General features: G+C 47.3%; 1 protein-coding gene across 5 annotated transcripts in view; it reads left to right on the top strand.

Moving 5' to 3' along the window:
- The window catches only part of PDE5A (phosphodiesterase 5A), a 112,778-nt gene that overhangs the window by 77,769 nt on the left and 14,618 nt on the right, over positions 1-20,391 (top strand). For all 5 annotated transcript variants that reach the window (XM_033133494.1, XM_033133499.1, XM_033133495.1 and 2 more), the window contains 5 exons: positions 2,561-2,707; positions 6,828-6,953; positions 8,504-8,598; positions 16,089-16,176; positions 19,887-19,987. In XM_033133494.1, coding sequence (XP_032989385.1) covers positions 2,561-2,707; positions 6,828-6,953; positions 8,504-8,598; positions 16,089-16,176; positions 19,887-19,987 — 557 coding nt within the window. The remainder of the gene's footprint in view (positions 1-2,560; positions 2,708-6,827; positions 6,954-8,503; positions 8,599-16,088; positions 16,177-19,886; positions 19,988-20,391) is intronic.

Raw genomic sequence — 20,391 nt, 5'->3', positions numbered from 1 at the left:
ATTAAAGCTGCCTACTCTAGAAGGGCCTAACTATATTCGAATTAAGCAGTAAAATATTTAACTGTGTTGCCTGAGGATTCATGGTACCGGGCTGTCCCGTGGAGGGATGGGTCTTCGGCGGTGGCGAGCAGAATTTAAAATCGCCTTTATCCAAAGCTCTCTCACAGCAGACAGAAACCTGAATTCTCTCCTGGTGGTCAGAACGCTTTAAATGACTTGTGACTTTCTCGTGGCGGGTTAGTCATTGAACGCAAGAATTGTGAACCTCTCTCACTGACCACAAGGTTCTGAAGGGACGTGTTTGCCTGGCCCCGAGAGGTCAGCCCAGGAAGGCTGGGTGGTGCTGTGGTGTGACTGAACAAGCAAAAGAGGCTTTCCAGGAGAGGGGGGCTAGCGTCAGTGTCCAGTGCAGAGGCTCAGGCTGCATTGGCCACCTTTATCCTGTAGCATTTAGAATATCCTTTGTGGAAGGAAAGAAAGAAAACTTCCTGCTGTCGGAATAATGATGCCCTAAGGAAAAACATCTGTTCTCTGTCCAGTGCAGTGTGTGGAAGGGGAGCAGCTGTTCTCTGCTGAGAGTTAAGACGTGGCTTATTCCCACCTCCACACTTCCGAGCACCGTGCAACGGACCGCACCCACTCTGACGCTGGGGGATGGTGTAAAAAGGAAGCCCTTTATCTAAACATTTTAAATCCCCTCTTCCCCTATTTCAGCCCATGCATTCGCCTGTGGGATTGACTTAATGGAATGCATGTTTTCTTGTGAATTTGGGGGTTGGGAAAAATTCTTAGTTGGAGGACGAAGAGGGGGACGTTCAAAGTCTACACACGTCTGGTATATATAAGTCACACGCACAGGTCAAGACAGGAGGTGCAGGTGCCCTCGGATTATAGCGAAAGCTCTAGTTGCTCCATAAATTGTATTCCTTTGACCTTTTTACTTCACAAAAGATGGAGGTAAGGCACAGTAGTGATATCCCAGATACAGGAAACCTCAAGGGTTTGGAGAAAGTCAAGGAAAAAAACATTAAGTGGAAGGAACCTGGTGCAGATTTCTTCATTTTTCTTCCTTCTGCCCTACACCAAGCTGCAACCTGTTTCCATCAGGTGACTCGCATCTGGCTGAAGCAGTTAAAGTGCTGGCAGGGGGATGGTCTAGGGAGCTGGGAGGGAGGGGCGTCCTGCAAGCGCTGAGCCCCGAGCCTGCGCAGGAAGGCCAGGAGAGGAACCCCAGCTCACCCGTCTGGCCAGCCAGGGCACCTTGGCCCGGGGCTAGTGTGGCTTTATGGGGGTCGGGGCTCAGTGTGGCCCAACTTTTCAGGAGGAGCCAGGAATCTGTTTTTGGTTAAACTCTCCCAATTTTTACACAGTATAACAAATTTCGTGATTTCCCCAAACATTCAATACCAAACAAAAGAGACTGGAAGGCACTTCCAGGTCTGCTAGTTTTCCAACCCCGGGTAAGGGCTTCACACTCCTGGGAGATGTGGGGGCCTTAAAACCGGAATTTCTGACTAAAATTAAGTGAAGAAAATGAGATTTTTCTCTCCCAGTTCACTTAATAAGTGTCCATATTAACAATACAAAGCTGTGTAAGATACAGTCTGCCATAGATCCTGGTGTATTTAGGAGACAGGGAGTTACGTCATAGGGAACTTGGTGTAGTTGCACAGGTTTTCCCAAGGTGGTGGTCCGCTCTGAAGGGCATTGGACCCTTTTCTGGGTGGGAACTGTGCCTTAAAGGTGCCTGTCAATTACAGAGAGTGGGTGCTTCATGGAGAAGCAGGGCATACAAAGGCCCATCCGTGAAAAGGAGCAAGGTACGTATGAAGAAACTCCAGGCGTTAGCTACAATCAAATGATTATCAAATCAAGACTAAGGATGGTAATTAAAAAAAAAAAATCTCCAAAAAACCAAAACTGGCTTCTCAAGACCTATCCATTCCTGAGGCGACTCCCTGAGCATTTAATAGGCACCCCGGGTGATCCTTCGGAGCAGGCCTGGGTGAATGCGTTCTGCTCGCCTCTGAGTGGAGCGTGTCCAAGCTGCGAGCAGGACGGTCGGCCTGCGATGGAAGCCGGGTGCCATTCCTTCACTGGCTGGGCCTCCAAGGGTGAGGAAACCAAGCTCTGTGTAAGTCTCTGTGCCGGCAAAATGGAGCTTTCTTGGTGGTCTGAGAATTAAATGTAAAATGCTTAGAACATGGTCACTGCCCTGCTCTCCACAAGACGGGGGACGGGTCCTGAATATTTACTGTTTGCGACTAAGACCGGGGAGTCTTTGGGGCCTCACGTGGAGTCCTTAGCCCTGGGCCATTCTAGATACAGTGTCAGCGCAGTCACCTGTCCTGTCCAGCTGGCTTCCCTGGAACCTTGTCACTCAGTTTAAAAAAAAAAAAACAGGAGTAGCTCGTACATGAAAAGGTTTCTAGTATATGACATTCAAAAGAAAAGGTAAGCACAGCGGGCTGTTGCCCTGTGGCAAAGTGAGAGAACTCTGTGAGTCTCTGCTGCCTTCGTGTACAGCTTGAGTCATTTTCTCCTTCTCCTGTTCCCCAAGGCGGCTGTGGTGCCATCAGCCCAGACCCTTAAGATCACTGAGTTCAGCTTCAGTGACTTCGAGCTGTCGGACCTGGAGACGGCCCTGTGCACAATCCGCATGTTCACTGACCTCAACCTCGTGCAGAACTTCCAGATGAAACACGAGGTAGGAGTGCCGTGCCATCCTCCGGGAGTGGGCGCGCGCGCGTGTGCCTGCGTGCGTGCAAGAGAATTCGTTTTGATGCTAGTGTGGGATAGGGATTTCTCAGTTTCAACAAGTGATATAGTGTCACCTAATGCATACCCGAGATTTTTAAAGAAAAATGGTTAACCATTAAAAAGACATTTATTGGATGCTTATTGTGTATCAAGCATGAGGTTGAACAACTGGGGAGAGTGTTCCCAACAGTGAAGGTAGGATGTGCAAAGGCAGGAGGACAGAAGGATTGGGGGTGGGGGGTGTGGGGCACCGGTGAAGGGGTGAGGGGATGGGAGAGTGGGGTACTGAGGGAGGGGCTGAGAGTGGCAAGGGAAGCCCTGGAGAGGAAGGTAAGAAGAGAAGCAAATTATACAGAACCCTGTAAGCTGCTCAGAGGAATTTGGATTTTTGTCCGGAAAACAGTGGTGAGCAGCTAAGGAATTAGAAGCAGGGAGGTAAGGGGATCTGATTGTGGAGGTTACGATAACACAGTACAGGGAAAGACCCAAACAGTGAGCTCTTGGAAATGAGGAGTCAGGGGGCTTGGTGTGAGAGGCCAGGCCCTAGGTTCCGACAGGGCCACCGCTGTGGGGTAAAGATGGAAACTGTTTTTACTGCCGTTGGCCACCTAGTCGCCTCGCAGAAAATAGCAAGACTGAAATCGGTACCTTCTGATGCCGTCTCGGGAGACTGGGGAGTTCTCTTCGGTGTCATAATAGCTGTGTGTGCGGCATCAAAGAATAAGGGAGAAGAACAATGACTGTTTGAAAAACAAATCAGGGATTTGCCATGAAAGTCATTTTTTTCTGGTCAGTTGAATGTCTGGTCTCCTTGTACAGAGTTCCTTTCTGGAAATTTAAATACTACTATTTAGCAATCCGTGAATTCATGAAATGAAAATGTATGAACTATACACAGTGTATGCAGCACGGTGCTGGCTGCGCGTTTCCGCAGTGAAGGGAGCTGCCTCTGCCCCAGAAACCTCCCAGTTAGGAGCGAACGCTTAGGGCGGAGAGAGTGGAATGAGGTTCATATGGTGCCACTGACAGTATTTTGGGGGCAGGACCAAGTTCTTCCCTGAAGTTTATAGTACTCTTGGGTGTAAACACGTAACAGGAGTCTGGAGACTCTTCTCTAATAGGACTTCACTCTTATTAGGGCGTGTTGATTAAAGGATACCATGTCACTTAATTATTTCAGGAAGTTCTTAGGAAAGGTTCTTATGTTATTATGGTCCCTGCTTTACAAATGAAGACACTGAGACAGCATGAGAGAGCAGAAAGATTATAGCTTTTGAGTCATAGCTCTCCTAGCGACTAGCTTTTACCTCCTTGCTCTTACATTCGCAGTTTGCAATCTGGTAATGGGGGACAGTGGTATGACTTTTTCATATGGGAGTCTCCTGAGAACCACACATGCATCTGTGCGATTGTGTGCACGAGCACGCGTGTACATTCGTACAATGTTTAGCTTAACGCACAGGTGCAGGCTGCATGTCAGTGATCCATCCCTTCCTTCCTTAGGCCACACTTCACCATGGTAATGTCGCCCATCAGATATCTTGTAGGTTATGGGGCTCATTTTTTAAGGCCTTTTCTGTTAATGGGATGCAGACCTCACTTAGAGCCAGTTCTGTTTCTTGCTGGTTACAGAACCTTATCACCTGCATGTGCTGGACTTCCCTTTGCCTTCCGTCTCTGCCTGCCGTTCCTCCCTGAAGTATGTCTGCTCCACTGTATGTACAACGTGCTTTCCTCTTCCTCAGAGCCTGACTCGGTCTCTCTTCCTGGGAGAACCTAGACTTCCTGCCCCTAGGAAGGCTGTTGCTGTGCTCTGTGCTCTCAGTTTTGTGTTGATTGATTATTTCTTTAATGCGGGCACTCTTGTTATTTTCACCACTGATGGAGATTCCTGAAGGCAGGAGCTGAGCTGTGTTTCCCGTTTCTTCTCTCTCCCATAGCATCTGGACTATGCCACTCAGGACTTAGGGGGCTTTGGAATGGGTGGAGACTGATTCGTGTATCGGTCATGCTCCCTGGGGTCATCCAGACTGCACAGAATTATTCCACAGTTTGTACAAAACATTCACAGGCATATCCAACCAAGCAGACTGGGCCCTAATTTTCCTATGTGCTATAAGAATGTCCTGATAACAGAATCGCAACCTGTGCTTAACCCTACTTGCTATCTGCTATATCCTTTGGGTTACTGAGTCTACTATGCCCATCTTGACAGACACATACTAGAGTAGGGATCGGATGGTCATTGCTTCACCTTATATGAAGTACAGCTGCTCCTTTACTTATGACGGTGGCTACGTCCCGATAGTCCCACTCCAAACTGAAAAATCATAACTCAAAAAGTATTTAATACCTCTAACCTACCAAACATCAGCACCTCACCAGCCCTCCTAACTGTGCTCAGAACACTTACTTACCTGAGCCTGCAGGTGGGAAGACCACGTAACACGGAGAATACACTACAGATAGCGGCTGTTTACCCTTGTGATGGCTGACAGAGCTGCGCCTCATGACACAGCGTCACCAGCGAGCATGGTGTCACACACCATTAGCCCAGAAAAGATCAAACGTCAAAATTCAAAGTACGGTTTGTACTGAGTGTGTATTGCTTTTGTGCCATCATAAAGTCAAACCATCATCTGTCGGGGGACTGCATGCACGTATTTAATTATATCTACAGATGATAATAAAGAAATCTGTCTGTAGTTTTGATTTCTGGATTTTCCTGCTTATTTTCCTTGATTCTTTAAGTAATCCCAGTAATTTTCTCCAGCACTTCACCACATAGTTTCTAAGCACATCAAAGAAAGTTTATGGGTCTCACTGAAAATGCTCCTGCTGAGACCAATCCATCATCTTCCCGTCCGACGTTGTTCAGAAGTGGTGTTAACGGAAGAAGCTGAGTGTACCTGGCGTTAACACATGTCAGTCACAGACACGCAGAAATCCTCTGAAATGTGGACATGGGGAGGGGAGAGAGCGAGGGGACTCTCAGGTTCTCCGTGGCCGGCATTCCCTGCAAATTGCATCAGAGAACAGGGGCAGAAAGACCTGGAGGACAGGAAGCCGTGGTTTCCCACCAAACCCTCTAAGAGATTTCCACTGGCGATGAGGGAACCTTGTCTCTGGCCTGCGTCTGTGCCGGCTGCTGTGCAAGCAACAGTCCTCTTCCTGGTACTTTTCCCTCTCCCCAGGGCAATGCTCTTTGTGGCTGAAGCATCTCCAGTGACGTGTAGGGAGAGGCACATGCTTCTTTTTACAGATCTCCCAAAGGCTAGTAAATCATTCAGAACCCACGCCGCCGACTCTGACGCTAACACACATGCAGAGCCAGCGCGCCGAGGGGCCTCGCGTCCCGGGGGGTTTTACTGAATGCACCACTGAGGAGCTGACTTAAACCCCGCTTGTGAGATTTTCTCAGCTGTCAACCCTTTCATTCCCCCATCTTTTAAAATGTATTTTTTTTCCATGTCAACCCCAGGACTTTATTTTGCAAACTATTTTTTAAATTACTTCTTGGTAACCGAGCAGCTACTCTGTCTGAATATGTAAGCATAATTTAAAGGGATAAAGGTGTAATAATTGCATCAGGACTCCGAGCTCCAGTTTGGACTCGTGCTATGTGCCTCGTCCCCAGCCACCCAGAGCCGTGCACTAAATGCCTTTGCAGACATGAGAGTGGCTGCTTGCATGGCTCTCGTACATGTGTGACTCTGTTGGGATGCTTCTAATTGATGACACGTGCACATAATATCTAAAAAAGCCAGTCAGCGCCCTACCCATGCCAAAACTCCGTGTCTGAGAGCGGTCCTGCATCTTACACCTAAGTTAGTGGGCTGGTTAGCAGGGGGCCCTGGAGTCAGACTGCTCCGTGAATTTTGTCCCCACCCTTCAGGACGGCCATGACCTTGAGCAAGTTCCCTCTGTCCGTTTCCTCATCTGTTAAATGATCAAATCATGCCTCCCCCAGAGGCTTAGCTGTAAACGCTTTACACAGTGCCTGGAACATAGTGAATGTGTCAAAGTGTTAGCCGTCATTGTTACCGCTGATGTTTTATTTCCTACAGGTTCTTTGCAGGTGGATTTTGAGTGTTAAGAAGAATTACCGGAAAAATGTCGCTTATCATAATTGGAGACATGCCTTTAACACAGCTCAGTGCATGTTTGCTGCCCTAAAAGCAGGCAAAATTCAGGTACTTTTCAGAGCTATTTATACAGTTAAGAGATTTTGTTGCTTTAGTAGTAAAATTTATAGCATGTTCTTTCGAGGTTTTTTAAAATGTGCACTAATGATGATTGAGAATAATATTTATCACCACTTAAAAATAAATTATATTTTAATGTAAGAAGGATAGTATGGCAAAATACTTAGTTGCTAGCTTTCTTTCATATGTAATGTATATGGCAATTTAAAATAGTCTTTAAATAACTTCATGTTAAATGTAAATAGCGCTTAGGCAAATAAATATTTCCTTTAGAGGAAAACGCCACAGTATAAGAAAAAAAGTATCAAATTTCTCATGTTCACATTCAGCCTGCTCAAAAACCACTCAGGTCCTGAACTTGGCTTTGTAGATAAGTCCTGGGCTCTCTATCGCAGGTTCTCTTGAGCCTTCAGTTAATTTTGTAAGTACTATTTCATGGAAAGGGTTTGGTTTCGTACACATTGACCAGAGATCATTTACAAAGAAGATCAATGCAGAAAACGTTCAAGCGGTTTGTTCCTTTCCAGGCCAAATTTTATGCGTAGCTCTGTCCTTAAATTCTAGCTTCAGTGGCACTCCATTAGTGATTCTAGGTAAGTGATTCCAGACCTCCAGCATATAACTTTTTAAGTCAGGGCTTCCATGCTTTTAAAAAGAAAAAAAAAATCCTAAAAACGTTATTCTTTGTCTCTACTTTCATGGTGCACATTTGAAGTGGCTAGAGCTAGAAGAAATGATTGTTGTCCAGGAAGCCATGTGAGAAACCATAGTCGCGTTGTCCTGTCATAGCAAACATTTGTAACAAACAGGGTGAACTTATTTTGGGGTGTGGGAAGGTCATAAGATTGTACCACTGAAGACTCTCTTTGCTTTTTGTGAAGAAGCACAAAATGACGATTTTTGTTTATGTTACAAATATTCTATTTAGATTGTTGAGAGTGCCAGCAGAATAGAGCTGATATGAATTTCAACTTGTGTTTTCTTACTAATGAAGAACAATAGTGTAGATAATGCAAATGGAAGATACTCGAAAATGACCTAATAACTCACTTTGAGTTATATTATGCAACTTTTTAAAGCCAAATTTTCATTCCTAATCCTCTTTTTTCTATTGTTTGCTTGATATTCACATTGTCTGTGTGTGTTTACAACATAGACTCATAGCAGAGAGTGAAGGCAGCAGAGTCTTCAGGGAACTAAAAGTCAGAGGGAAAACATTCACTGAAAGTTTATTTTGATTATTCCGTATACACACAGAGATCGCTGAGAATTAGCGACGTTTACCATAGGTGGACAGATGATTGATTGATTGATTGAGGCATTTCAGCTTTTTCTGTTGATAAGTGACATTTGCAGTAATCCCATTCTGAAGACTAACTGCTTCTGTGTGGAATGGGATTCCATCCTGAGTCCTCCATGACTAAAATAGAGAGGCACGGATGTAAAGCAGCGAGAACAAATGCATGAGACTGAAGAGAGGTGGTCGCTTGCCCTTTACCTTGTCTCCCCCATTTCCCCCTCTGTGTCTGGTCCTGCAGAACAAGCTGACCGACCTGGAGGTCCTGGCATTGCTGATTGCAGCCCTCAGCCACGATTTGGATCATCGCGGCGTGAACAACTCTTACATCCAGCGGTAAGAAGTTTTCCCAAAAAACAAGAATGAGTTTCCTTTAAATTGCGGAGTCACCTTTCTTAAAGTTAAGGCCACGGCAAAATTTCATGAGATAAAATTTCGATTGGCCAAGGTCCCATAAGAGAAGTGGCAAAAATAATGTGAGTCCAATACTGTGTTCTGGCCTGAACTTCCAAACCTAGGAGAATCTTATTTCATGAGATAACTACCAAGGGTTTTGCTTTACTTTTTGTATACCCAGCTTAAGAGTGTCATTCGAAAGTAATAAAACTAGTTCAGAGAAGATAGGGTTTCACCCTGGAATAGAAAAGAGAATATTGAAAATGGTCCGCTCGGTCCCAGGTGCTTCGTGAGAGCTCCAGGGAAGGTGGCTTTGGTTGTAGTGAGGCCGTGTGTGCAGCTCATTGTTGTGGGGGTTTGCTGTGGGGCCAGACCTGGGTTCAGGTCCTGCCTCTCCCAGTTCCCGCGTGACCCTGGGCTAGGGAGCTATCTCTCTGTTCCTCAGTTTCCTGATTTGTAAAATACAGATAATCACATACCTGCCTCGCAGGGTGGATGCAAGTGTTAAGACCAAGGCCGGTCAGCACCAGGTAGAAAGGCCGGCGCATAAGTAAGTGTTCAGTACATCTTAGCAGCAGATGCCAGGGACAGCCCTGTCGTCAGCACCAGCCTGCTTTTTGGCTGATTGTGAGAGTGAGATACTAGCTTTTCAGATAAGTGTTTCAGGCTCCATTATAGATCTTCAGTGACATTTGCAATGACAAATGAGATGATACAGGTGACATCACTTTCCATCAGATTTTCGAGCCACTGAGATATTTTTATTTTTCTCCAACAACTTAGTCGAAAAGCCTACATTTTCATGGCAAAAATCTCTTAGTACTGAGCATTTTTTTTCATATGCAGTGATTCAACTACTGGGTAGATTTCTTAAGGAAATTCCAGATGTCTGATATCTTGAGGGAATTTCAGAAAGCTCTCTAATCACATTCCCTTTATCTAAATAAATAGAAAACTTCATGTAAAAAGAATTGTAGTGATGTAGCAACCGTGTCCTCTGCTGACCTTTGATGGGAAAAGATAGCAAGCTTGTGTTTGAGTGTCAGAGTATGGCTGTTTTCTCCCTAAAGTCTAATGTTCTAGAGAACTGACTGAGTGACATATCCTTTGTCCCCTGTGCTTTGTCATGTGGTTGTAATCCTGAGCCTCCTTTCAGCATGGCAGTAATTATGGAAGGGAACAAGAACGTGAAAAGATAGATGGAGGCACAGAGTTAGGCGTTTCCCCTCTCCAGCAGAGCAGCACGGTGTCGTGCAGCTAGCGTACTCTGGAGCCGCCCTTGGACCTGGATGAAGTGTTGCTGGTGTATGCTAGCTGCACGACACCATGCCGCTCTGCTGGAGAGGGGAAACACTCAGCTATTTCTTCCTTTGTTTATTTAAAAATCATCACACGGAAAAACATCTGGAGAAACGTCATTGTCTCTTTCTAAAAAAGTCCTGGGAAAGAGTCATGGACTGTAGAAGCTTGTTTTCACACACGTCACAAAGCAGACTTCCGCCCAGTCCCAATAACATTTTGAAAAAAAGCAATGGTGTGTCAGATTTTTATTTCTTCCTACATCCCTGTGGTTTGGGTAGAGGAAACCAAGAATTTGGGGGGGGAGGTTATTTTAGGGACTCTTGGGAGAATGAGAGCACCACGAGCATCCCCACAGAAAGAGCTAACTTCTAGAAGGTCTGCTGTATCTGTACCACATCACATAGTCAAACACGATAGAAAGAAACCAAGACAATGAAAGAAGTCACAGAAATAAAAGAGACACATCAAAACGTGAAAAAGCTCTCACATGACAGCAAAGTTAGAAGCTAAACTTGTCTTATCATTAGTTCTTCCGAGCATCTTCTCAGAAAATTCATTTGAAGTAAGCTATTCTCGTGTAAGTAGCAGTGTTTTGATGTAGTCTTTGATTGTTTGATTCCTTCCTTGAATGGGAAGCCTGCCCTTCTGAGGGAGACTGCCAGGGTGCCAGAGAAATATTTGGGGGAAGAATTCGGTCCCGTGCTTTCTTTCCCACATGGGTGGAGGAAAGAGAGTGATTTCACATAGATGTTGAATTATTTTAAAAGCAGGCAGTGCTAGGAGCAAAATGGCTGATCTACAGACATCTGCTAGAGACAGCTCCTGCTAACGCTTGGCTCACAGAGAAATGTCCTGTTAGGCCTGCGGTGACTGTCATTGATATGTGTATTTGGCTTGGTTCAGATTGGGTGTTTTATCAAGTAATACAGGGAAATTATCCTTCATTTTAGGCAGGTAGGTAATAGCCAGTCATAAGGGCCTGGCATTTTGCTAGGCAGAAAGAGAGCTCTGAAAGTATAAACCGTGGTTCCTATTACCCAGGCATTTTCGTCGTCTCACAAAACAGGGCTGATCAATGCAAGAAGGTGTCTCATTAGTCCTGAGTTGTTTAATAACGGGGGGAGGACGGTTGGGGGGTAAGTGTCCAGCAGAGAAGGAGATTGGTCCAGACTGGCGGCGTCCATCTCCACTGTGCCTGGGGGAAGTGACACAAACGGGATGACGAAAGTGGGGGGGGGGATTTGAGAGAATTGGGGAAGACATTCCAGAAACACCAGCAGGTGGACCGTTCCTCAGGACAGCAAGGGTGGCTGGCCTGGCTGGAGTCAGAGGCTCACTGACCAGGAAGGAAAGAGAGAGGGTGAGCAGAGGAAACTCGCACACCTCAGGAGGGAGCGCTCTAAAAATCAGCGGCGCTTCCAGGTTTGACGTGAAAAGGCAGGGAGCCACGGCAGTGGGTGATGGAGACATTGTTTAGGAAGAAGCGTCTGGAAGTGAGGTACAAGGAACATGAGGAGAAATCAGAACCTCAGAGTGCAGCCAGTAAGCCAGGTGTATGGTGAAAATCACATATTGGCTGGACAGGAAGAGACTGAAGGAGAACTTTTTATTTCATATTGAACATCTAGTTACATGCACGAAGAGGAAAGAAATTGGAACGATGGTGGTGCCATTGGTGAAAAAGAACTGGGGACTGTATACACACGTGTGTACTTTGAAGTGGGTGAGAAGGAGGGAGGGTGGCGGGGAAAATAATAACTGGGATGGTATTTGAAGACGTAAAATGATCAATGTTTTTCGTTTGTTTGTTTGTTTTGAGATTAGAGCTTTAGCAGCAAAATTAGAATAAAACTGGAGCCCGCGTGTATTTGTCCTGGAGAACTCCTCTTCCCAGGGCCTTCTCTGCTCTACTGCAGCGACCAGACTGAGCTGGAGTCGGGGCCTGGCACGGGGGCACAGCGTCAGCAGGCTCTGCGAGGCTCACAGGGCAGTCGACACAGCACAGAAATCACGATCTGTAAAGTTCAAACTGGGGAGAGGTTGTTTTAGGGGTGAAATGAAATCGTCGCTGGTCAGGTTGGAGAGCTTGGGAGATCGGAGGTCGGAATATGGATACAGTGCAAGCTCAGTTAGTCCTAATGTAGTAGCTTATGATAATAATAGTATAATAATAATAAAAATGGAAGCCAGCACTTAGTGCTCCCTGGTCGTGTGCATTTGGAACTCTTCTTAGCACTTTATAGCATGAGCTCACATGGTCCTTACACCGCCATGCAGTGGTTCTAATGGCTGGGGTCAGATGCCTGGGTGCAATGCCAACCCTGCCTCCTGCTCTCCCCATGTGACTTTGGGCAAGTCATTTAACCCCCGCCCCATGCTTTCTTCTCTGTGTGATAGAATAAAGATGAAAGGAGTTTGTGTAAAATGCTCCTAACGGTCCCTGATGCACGTTACACGCTCTGCAGGCTGGAGCTGTTTTTGCAGGGGGACGTTGTTAAACACAGGTAAGAGTTCAGGGTCTTGCTCTGTCCCCTGGTGGACCGGGGGCGGCAAAGATCCTGTGCCTCGTGGTACCTAGAAGCCGTGGAACAAACAGGGAAGCCAGCTCTGTTACCAAGGTGACAGGAGACGCTCACTAAAGGCAAGGAAGTCAAGGAAGCGGGGTCAAAGGCCAAACGAGTCATCACCGGACACCTGTGTCGTGCGGTGCGGTTACAGAGAACGGGGAGGTAAGAATCCCTGGCGCACAGAGCACAGTAGTGACGATTTGGGGAGAAAGTGTGCAGTAAAGAATTACATGCGTGACAAAAGAGTTGTTAAGACATTGGAGCCCAGAGCAGTATGTACGGGTGAGAAGCAAAATCCAGGACATCGTTAGAGGCCGTGAACAGGAACGTGGGGTGGCAGGAGTCGATTTCCAAGGCTTTGTATTTCTAGGACCCTGCTCCAATTTCTGCACTGGTATCCTAGGCTCGTCTTAGAGGTGGGCCGAGCTGCAGGACCACCGGAAAGGGCGGCTGGTCCCTTTCTGCTCACTGTTAACAGGGTGGGGACAGAGCTCTGCAGCTGCAGTGGTTCAACCTCAAGTGAGGGGGCAGCGCAGCAACAGGACGCACGATGCCTTGGTTTCCAGGAGCATTTTTGTAAATGGGACGATTGGGGCATCTGTGGCCATTTTATTGACTCATAAGCCCCTGTTTAGACTATAAGGCAAAGCTAACGCACGATTTGCATTCGTCTCTCCCAAGCCAGGCATTTTCTGATGTGAAGCTGTCCTACTGCGGGTGTATGAATGTCACGTGCGTCTGACGTTTTAAACACGTTTGTGTTGCACCCGCCTAGTGGCGTTTCTACTCCAGCTTCCAGCCAGGCCAGTGAGTGGATACTGTGTGCACAGGCTGTGGGGTCGTGAGCTGCCAGGACACACAGAAGGGGACGCGTGTGAACCCAGCTCTGCCATTTATGCCGATTTTGAACAAGATCATCTCTCTGAGCTTTTGGTCATCTAAACAGCAAATGTTAAAATGCCATTTTTGGAGCGGCCTCAGCCTGGTTACCCTGCAGGCACAGCCTGGGAGAAGAGCTGATGTGCACGGGACTTATTTGAGCTTGTGATCCCCGGAACAGGAGTGCAGGTCCCCAGGAGTGGGAAGCAGGGCAGGGAAAGCCAGGAGGAGGAGTTATCCAGCCCATACAGGCAGCGGTGCTTTTGAGAAGTCAGTTGAAATCAGACCGAGACACATTTGCAAACGGTCAGAGGGAGAGGGGCAGCTGTACGTGAGCTCCCAGACCCCGCTGGTCACAGGTGACCGCCACAGCCTGACCTCCCCCACACTCCAGGCTGAGGGGGCAGCAGTGCAGACAGCCCGTCGTCGGGAGGGAGGGCTACTCACGGTAGCCCAGGGCCAGGCGCCTCCCAGCTGGCACCTGCAGGAAGGCTGTTGGCAAAGCACATGTGAGACTGGACAGTGTTGGTGGCCGGAGTCAGAGATGGGGCCGAGCGTTGTGATGTGGTGAACGGAAGTGTCCTACACAGGATTCCTGTAAAAAATAAATACAAGCTACCCAGCACCATGCTGCTCCCTAAACGGTGGTTGTTATCATCAGGGGAGAGCAACTCTGAGGACTGAAGAGCTTTCCAGCCTCACAGCTCAGGGACTTACAAACAGCTGGCACCTGGCAGGTACAATGGGTACTAAACTCTTCCCGCAGGGCCTTGAATTTCTGCATAATGAAAATAGCAGCTGCTCTAGAATCGGCTCCTTTTCTAAGTGGATGGTCTGAGGAAGGCTGCAGTTGTCACACTGAGGTTGACTTCAGCGTATCTAGTCTGAGTGGTGAGAAAACGCTGCCAAAAGGGAGACCACAGAGCTCGAGGCAGGAGCCAGCAGGGAGACCGCGGATTGTTTATCCCAGGCCGTCGTCAGGGTCATGCCATCGCCTCCCCTGGCCGGGGTACCCCCTGCGCCTTGATGTGTTCCAGCCGGACCTGAGCTCACACATTTATACTCAGCTGGGTGTACCTCAGGCACCTCCAAATCAACAAAGCCCGCTCGCGTCTAGTCCCCTTTCCCTCCTTCATCCGCACCCCTGTCATCTTCTCCCTCCGTCTGTCCCACTCAGGAACCACGAGGCGGGATCTCAGCGTGACGCTTCCGGTCGCCTCCCTCCTCCCCCGTCAGGCCTGGCGGCATCAGGACTCCCGGCAGCCGCCCCCCCACCCACCCCCACTCGTCCCCCCTGCTCACTCTGCTTCCTTCTGTGGGGCTCGCCCTCTCGCCCAGGCTCTCGCCTCGGTTGTTGGAACAGAGGCCCAATCGTGTCCCTACTAAGTCCCGACAACCCCATGCGTCTCCAGTCTTGATTCCAGCACTTGTATCTGTTTGTACAGATCTCATCTTACTCCCTCCACTGTCTCCCATTGTCCGGTGACACACACATTATCCGAGCAACTCGCCAGGTGTGGGAGGAGCAGAGACAGGCAGGCCGGGGGCATTTGGGACGCGTTACAAACCAACCAGGCAGCACGGGGTCAGCCCCACCGGCAGATGGCACCGCAGGAATTAATGAGATTAACCGCTCTCTTACCTTCCTTTTGTTTCCCCTAAGGTTCACCCACTCTGCTCATTTTTTTCTTGTTACGTTTCTTCAGGCTTGGGTAGCTACTTTCTCTCCCACAAATCAAATGCAAAGTAAAATAATGCTTCATATAGTCATCTAAACAAATGACAAATCACTCGTATTACCTGGCACTTGGGTGTGGTGCTTTATTCATGAACTCCTGTCCTATAAATTTTGAGACAGACACTTTTGGGAACGTTTTCTTTTAAAGAAGAAGTTGTGGAAATTGTGCTTTCCATTCACATGTGAAGGGTCATGAGAAATCTGAGGTGGGGGACAGTACTTGTCATGCTTGGGGACTTGATTTGTGACCGTCTGTTACATGTAATGCTCTAAGTACAATATCCCTCCCCCCTCTTTAGCCAAATAAACGGTCTCTACTGTTCTCCCTCAGTTCAGTTCAGAGAGCTTCCAGAACATTCCTGCTGAGCTGGTTCCACATGGGGAACTTCTCTGACTCACCATCTCTTTCCTTCCTTCCTGGGGCACGTGCCCCGCCTGCCCCTCTCCTTGCTCACATCTTAGTCCCGTCCATCTTAGGCTTTTCTTTTCTTACACGAAAGCACAAGGGAATATGCTGGCCTTCAGCCTTATTTCACAGGAAAAGGCCAGCGTGGACATTTGTTTCACATTATGAACTATTTATAGTTTTCAAATTGAATATTGTCACAACTATTTCAGAGATTATTTTTTCATGTTTAGAGAAATTAATCCTTTGTCCTCATCCCACGTACAATTTCAATCAACATTAAAATCAATGGGATTGTTCACATTTTGAACCAGCAGCAGCTATGTGGATATTTGAAAACAATTTGACTGTTTATATTTATTTCCCAGAGGTCACCTCACTCTTTTCTCAGCAAAAGGTGAAAAAAGGGTCGGTTTTTTGATGAAGTTTGTGAAGTAGCCTTTTTTAGTTAACCAAAAGAAGAAATCAATAAACTGGCATATTGTGGAAACTGATCCTTTTCTCTCTTTTCATTCTTTCTTCCACAAAACGTTTTCAGAAGCGAGCACCCTCTGGCCCAGCTCTACTGCCATTCCACCCTGGAGCACCACCATTTCGACCAGTGCCTGATGGTTCTCAACAGCCCGGTAAGCACTGGACTGCGGCGGTGCGGTCTGCAGAGCTGTGTTTTTAAGCTTTGGATGTGTGCCCAGCATTACGATTCTCGAGCGTGCTTTATTCCTTTTTGGGTAAGGAAGGCAAAGCCGAAACACTGAGCTCCTCCCTGCCTCGCTTCTCTAGACAACCACACTGCCAGTGCGGCCTGGTAAGGGAGGCTTGTCACTCACCTCCACGGGCTTATTCCAAATTATCCCAAAGTAGAGTCAAAACTGGTGTTTTATGGCTCTCAGTTAATTCTGCTTTTTTTTGGTTGCGGGGGCGACAAATGAAATGGTTGGTAGAACTGTCAGGTTTGCTTTCACAGGCGGTAGCTTTTCCTCTTTTTATTGAAACTTCTGACCATGAACAAACTGTCAAGGAATAAAGCAGTTCAACAGCTTGGTTAAATGAATATTTATCAGTATTTATCAGTGTGTGACATGCTGTGCTGTACATATTTATGGTAAGGAAAATAAGATTAAGACAATACATACGAAAATGATAGCAATGGTTGTCTTTGTGTACATTATCAGTACTTTCTATTGTCTTATTTTGGTTTCTCCATTATTCCCGCTCTCTGTTGTGTGCATGTGTTGCCATCATAATAAGAAGACATGACAGTTCTAAGTACTGTGTTGCACAGGCACAAAACATGGCATATAATCTTAAAGTGGTTTTATCCCCACCTCTTCACGGTCCCCCAATGGAGCTGGTTATCCCCTGAGCTTTAGAAGGAAACGCAGGGTGGCCCATGGCTTTTCTGGTCACTTTCTCAGCTATTTCAGGTCTCAGCACAGAGTGTACGATTCTCCATTTAGAAACCAGAGAACATCTAGTCCCGTGTAATAGTCCAGATCTTGACCTTGATTTAGTTTCAGGTTCTCCCCTTACTGCCTGTTGGTTTCCTTCACCCCCTACCTTGTGTTTCTTCCAATTCCTCTGGACCCCCAAGTCCCCATGAAGTGCCGTTCCCTCCAGACTTGGAGGACAGAGGAGAAGGGCCAGAGAGTTCTCTGCACCCTGGTACCACATGAGTCGCTCACTCATGGTGGCTGCTGGGCACTGAAACCGCATTCTTCCCTGATGGGTGATTTCATGATCCTGGCCGAACACCCTCATGGAGGGTGTTTCCACCAGACGTCCCCTCATATGAGTGACCATGTCTGTCCCATTTATCACTGTATGGCTCCTTCCTCAGCTCCTGGAAACCTGATGGTTCAGGGTCGGCTCCTTCCTGTGAAGGTTTTCTTGAACAGGACAGCACTTAAATCAATCCTGTGCCTCCAAAACTCAGACAGTGCAGGCCATCCCAGAGCAGCGGCCTCTGCCGCGTTTTGCGTTCTAAACTTTCCAGACAGGAACTGGACACAAGCAAGCCCTGTGTCGCCCCACCCCAGCCCACTGCACTCTGAAGACACGCAGGGACTTCCAGCTCCTCTACTGGAGGTGGAGGGGACACACTCACCCCTCACTCAGCGCCTCGCGGTGGGGGAAGGGCAGCTCCCTTACAGATCCCACACGTGATCTAGTAAAGTCTGTGATTGCTTAATGGAAATGCATTCATTCATGTGCGGTTGGCAAGCAGGGGGCAGTGTCAGCATAATGTGTGAGTTGTGTTGTCATACACACATTCTCCTGGGTAAGGTGCCAGAGTGACGGCAGGTGAATTCTGACCTTCAGCAAGGAAAGGAAGCCCTCCATTTGGTGCCGGCACTGCAGCCCTCTCCCTTCTGTTGTAAGAACACTGGACACAGCCCTCGCCCACAGCGACCCTACCTTTGTTCTGCTGAGGGCTGCTGGGAGGTCGCTTGTCCTTTGGTGCCCATAAAAGGAGCCCCACTGCCCCTGGGCCCCACAAACCAGCGCTTCCCACGTGATTGTTTTCGTGCATCTTTACTGTCCCCAGCAGCAAGCCTCCAGGGCCAGCCTGGCTGCCTGCATTACCTCTGGACATGCTCAGTGCTTGGCTTGCTTTGTGCTCTGGTTGTAACGTTGTATGGGCTTCGGGTGGTTGCCCCAATACTGTTTTTCCCATGAGCCACGTTATTTTTAGTGTGTAGTGTTTTCAGAACTGAGACTTTTCAGGAATGTGTATTCGTGGTATAGCAGAAACATCTGTACGTCCTTGGAATTTACTATCTGTGTCCTTCGACTAAAACTTTCATTTTAATACCCTGTTCAGTTTTTTAAAGAAAATATGCTAACCTTCTTTTAAAAAAGCATAATTAACAGTATGCCTATCGTGACCACCTCTGTTATTAGATGAGTTACTATGCAGTGTGTAGTACTTAACATGACGTGTGAGGAACGTGGTTGTATACGTGGCTGGCCTCAAATCCTAAGACCCATTAGTACATTCTGTCTTCTGAAGCACCGGCACGTAAGGATTTAGTTTCTGCTTTGGGAAGGGGATATAAAACTTTAACACCGACATGGTTTTATCTTACAATAAATGAAAGTCTCAGAAGGTATTTTCTGGATAGTTTTCTGTTTGGTCCAGAATCTACAGTGATTTAGTATTTTACGTAATGTTTATGGTTGTACTCACAGCCTCGTCAGTTAGATCTGTGCCTAGCTCAGCACCTCGTCCTCCAAGCACAGGTTTTGGCCCACCGGGCACACTCGCAGTCCCGCCTTCAGGACCAGTCCTTTTCCTCCTGCTGCCTTCCCTGAGTCTCTGGGCTTCCCTAGTCCTGAGGAGGAGGAAACACACATGACTCACTTTACACATGTTGTTTGACTATATTCTGAGCACCCACGTCATGTTTTACTTAGTTCAAGATTAGAAAGACGCCTTAAATCACAGGCAAGAAATATAAAATGGTTAGTTAGGTGTTACACACTTTTGATTATCTGCACATGGATTAGCCATCGTTTAAATCAGGGGTGTCCAAACTGCAGCCCACAATCCATTGTTAATTGGCCCACAGCAAATTCCAAAAATATATTTAGTTTACTTAAATAAACCAGGTGAGGCAATACGTACTTCACCTCGAGTGAGTGGCCCGGCTGTTTGTGTATTTTACCGCATATGGCCCTTGGTGAAAAACGTTGAAAAAAGTTTGGACACCCCTGGCTTAAATATTCTTCGTAGGTGCTCAGCCCACGCTCGCCCTGTACCAGCAGGAAGCTCTGTTGGCTCATGCTGTCCTCTCATCTGTGTTGGCGTGCTCCTAAGGGGCACGCAGTCTCCCCAATACTGATCGAGTGAAAACCATCTAAATTTGCCCCAGAATGTAATTGGAGGTATGACAAGAGCCGCAGGAAAATGGTTTTGTTAATCACCAATTGTTTAAAAGTTTCACCACTGCGGTCTTCATGTCCGTTAATGTGGCTTTGGTTTCTTTCAGAGTTTCGTTTGCAGTTAGATTGCCCAAAGGAAAAGGAGATGCAGTCAGATTTCAGGCCTGCATTAAGTCCCCAGGTGTGTGGTAGTTGGCAGAACTCACGTCTGTAGGGAGATGCACCATCGGGAAGCTGTGTTTTCTTACATGACAAGGCAGTGGGGTGAGAGCGTGGAAGCTAAGCATTGCTCCAGGGGATTTACTGTAAGAAAGCAGAGGTCCTCCGCATGCGTGAGCTCGGAACCCTAGGCGCGCGTCTAAGACCTGTGACGATTTTCAGATTGCGTTCTCGTCAGCAGCGCCTCCAGGTGGAGTGCTAACAATGGTCTTCCTTTCTCTCCTTTTTTATCAAGGGCAATCAGATTCTCAGTGGCCTCTCCATTGAAGAATATAAGACCACGTTGAAAATCATCAAGCAAGCGATTCTAGCTACAGACCTGGCCGTGTACATTAAGTAAGTTGTTTGCCTTGTTTCAGACTTTTAAAAGCCACATTGGGAATCATTTAGATGGCAAGGACAGAGGCGCCGGCAGAGCTGTCATCGGACTACGGAGCAGTTTCCAAAGGAGGCCGAGCAGTCCATTGGCTTACGTAGTTAGTGCTAGAAATACAGAGCATGGCGTTAATTCCGATGTCTACCCTCTGCTGTGTCTCTGAAGCCCTGTACTAAGCAAATGACCGTCTCAAGGTCATTCCAAGGAGACTCTCCAATCTAAGGATTATGTAGGCACTTTGCTTTGCCTCCTTTCCTCCACTCCCCCAACTGCTGACCGTTTCATGATTCCTGATACTGCCATCCAAGCATCCACGGGCGGGCAAAGGAGCTGCAGGCCAGACAAGTAAATGTTGTTCCTCTTT

The sequence above is a fragment of the Rhinolophus ferrumequinum genome, chromosome 18, assembly GCF_004115265.2.
Source record: "Rhinolophus ferrumequinum isolate MPI-CBG mRhiFer1 chromosome 18, mRhiFer1_v1.p, whole genome shotgun sequence".
NCBI lineage: Eukaryota > Metazoa > Chordata > Mammalia > Chiroptera > Rhinolophidae > Rhinolophus > Rhinolophus ferrumequinum.
Note: the sequence above shows the minus strand (reverse complement) of the source record. Positions and strands in the feature narration are given on the sequence as shown.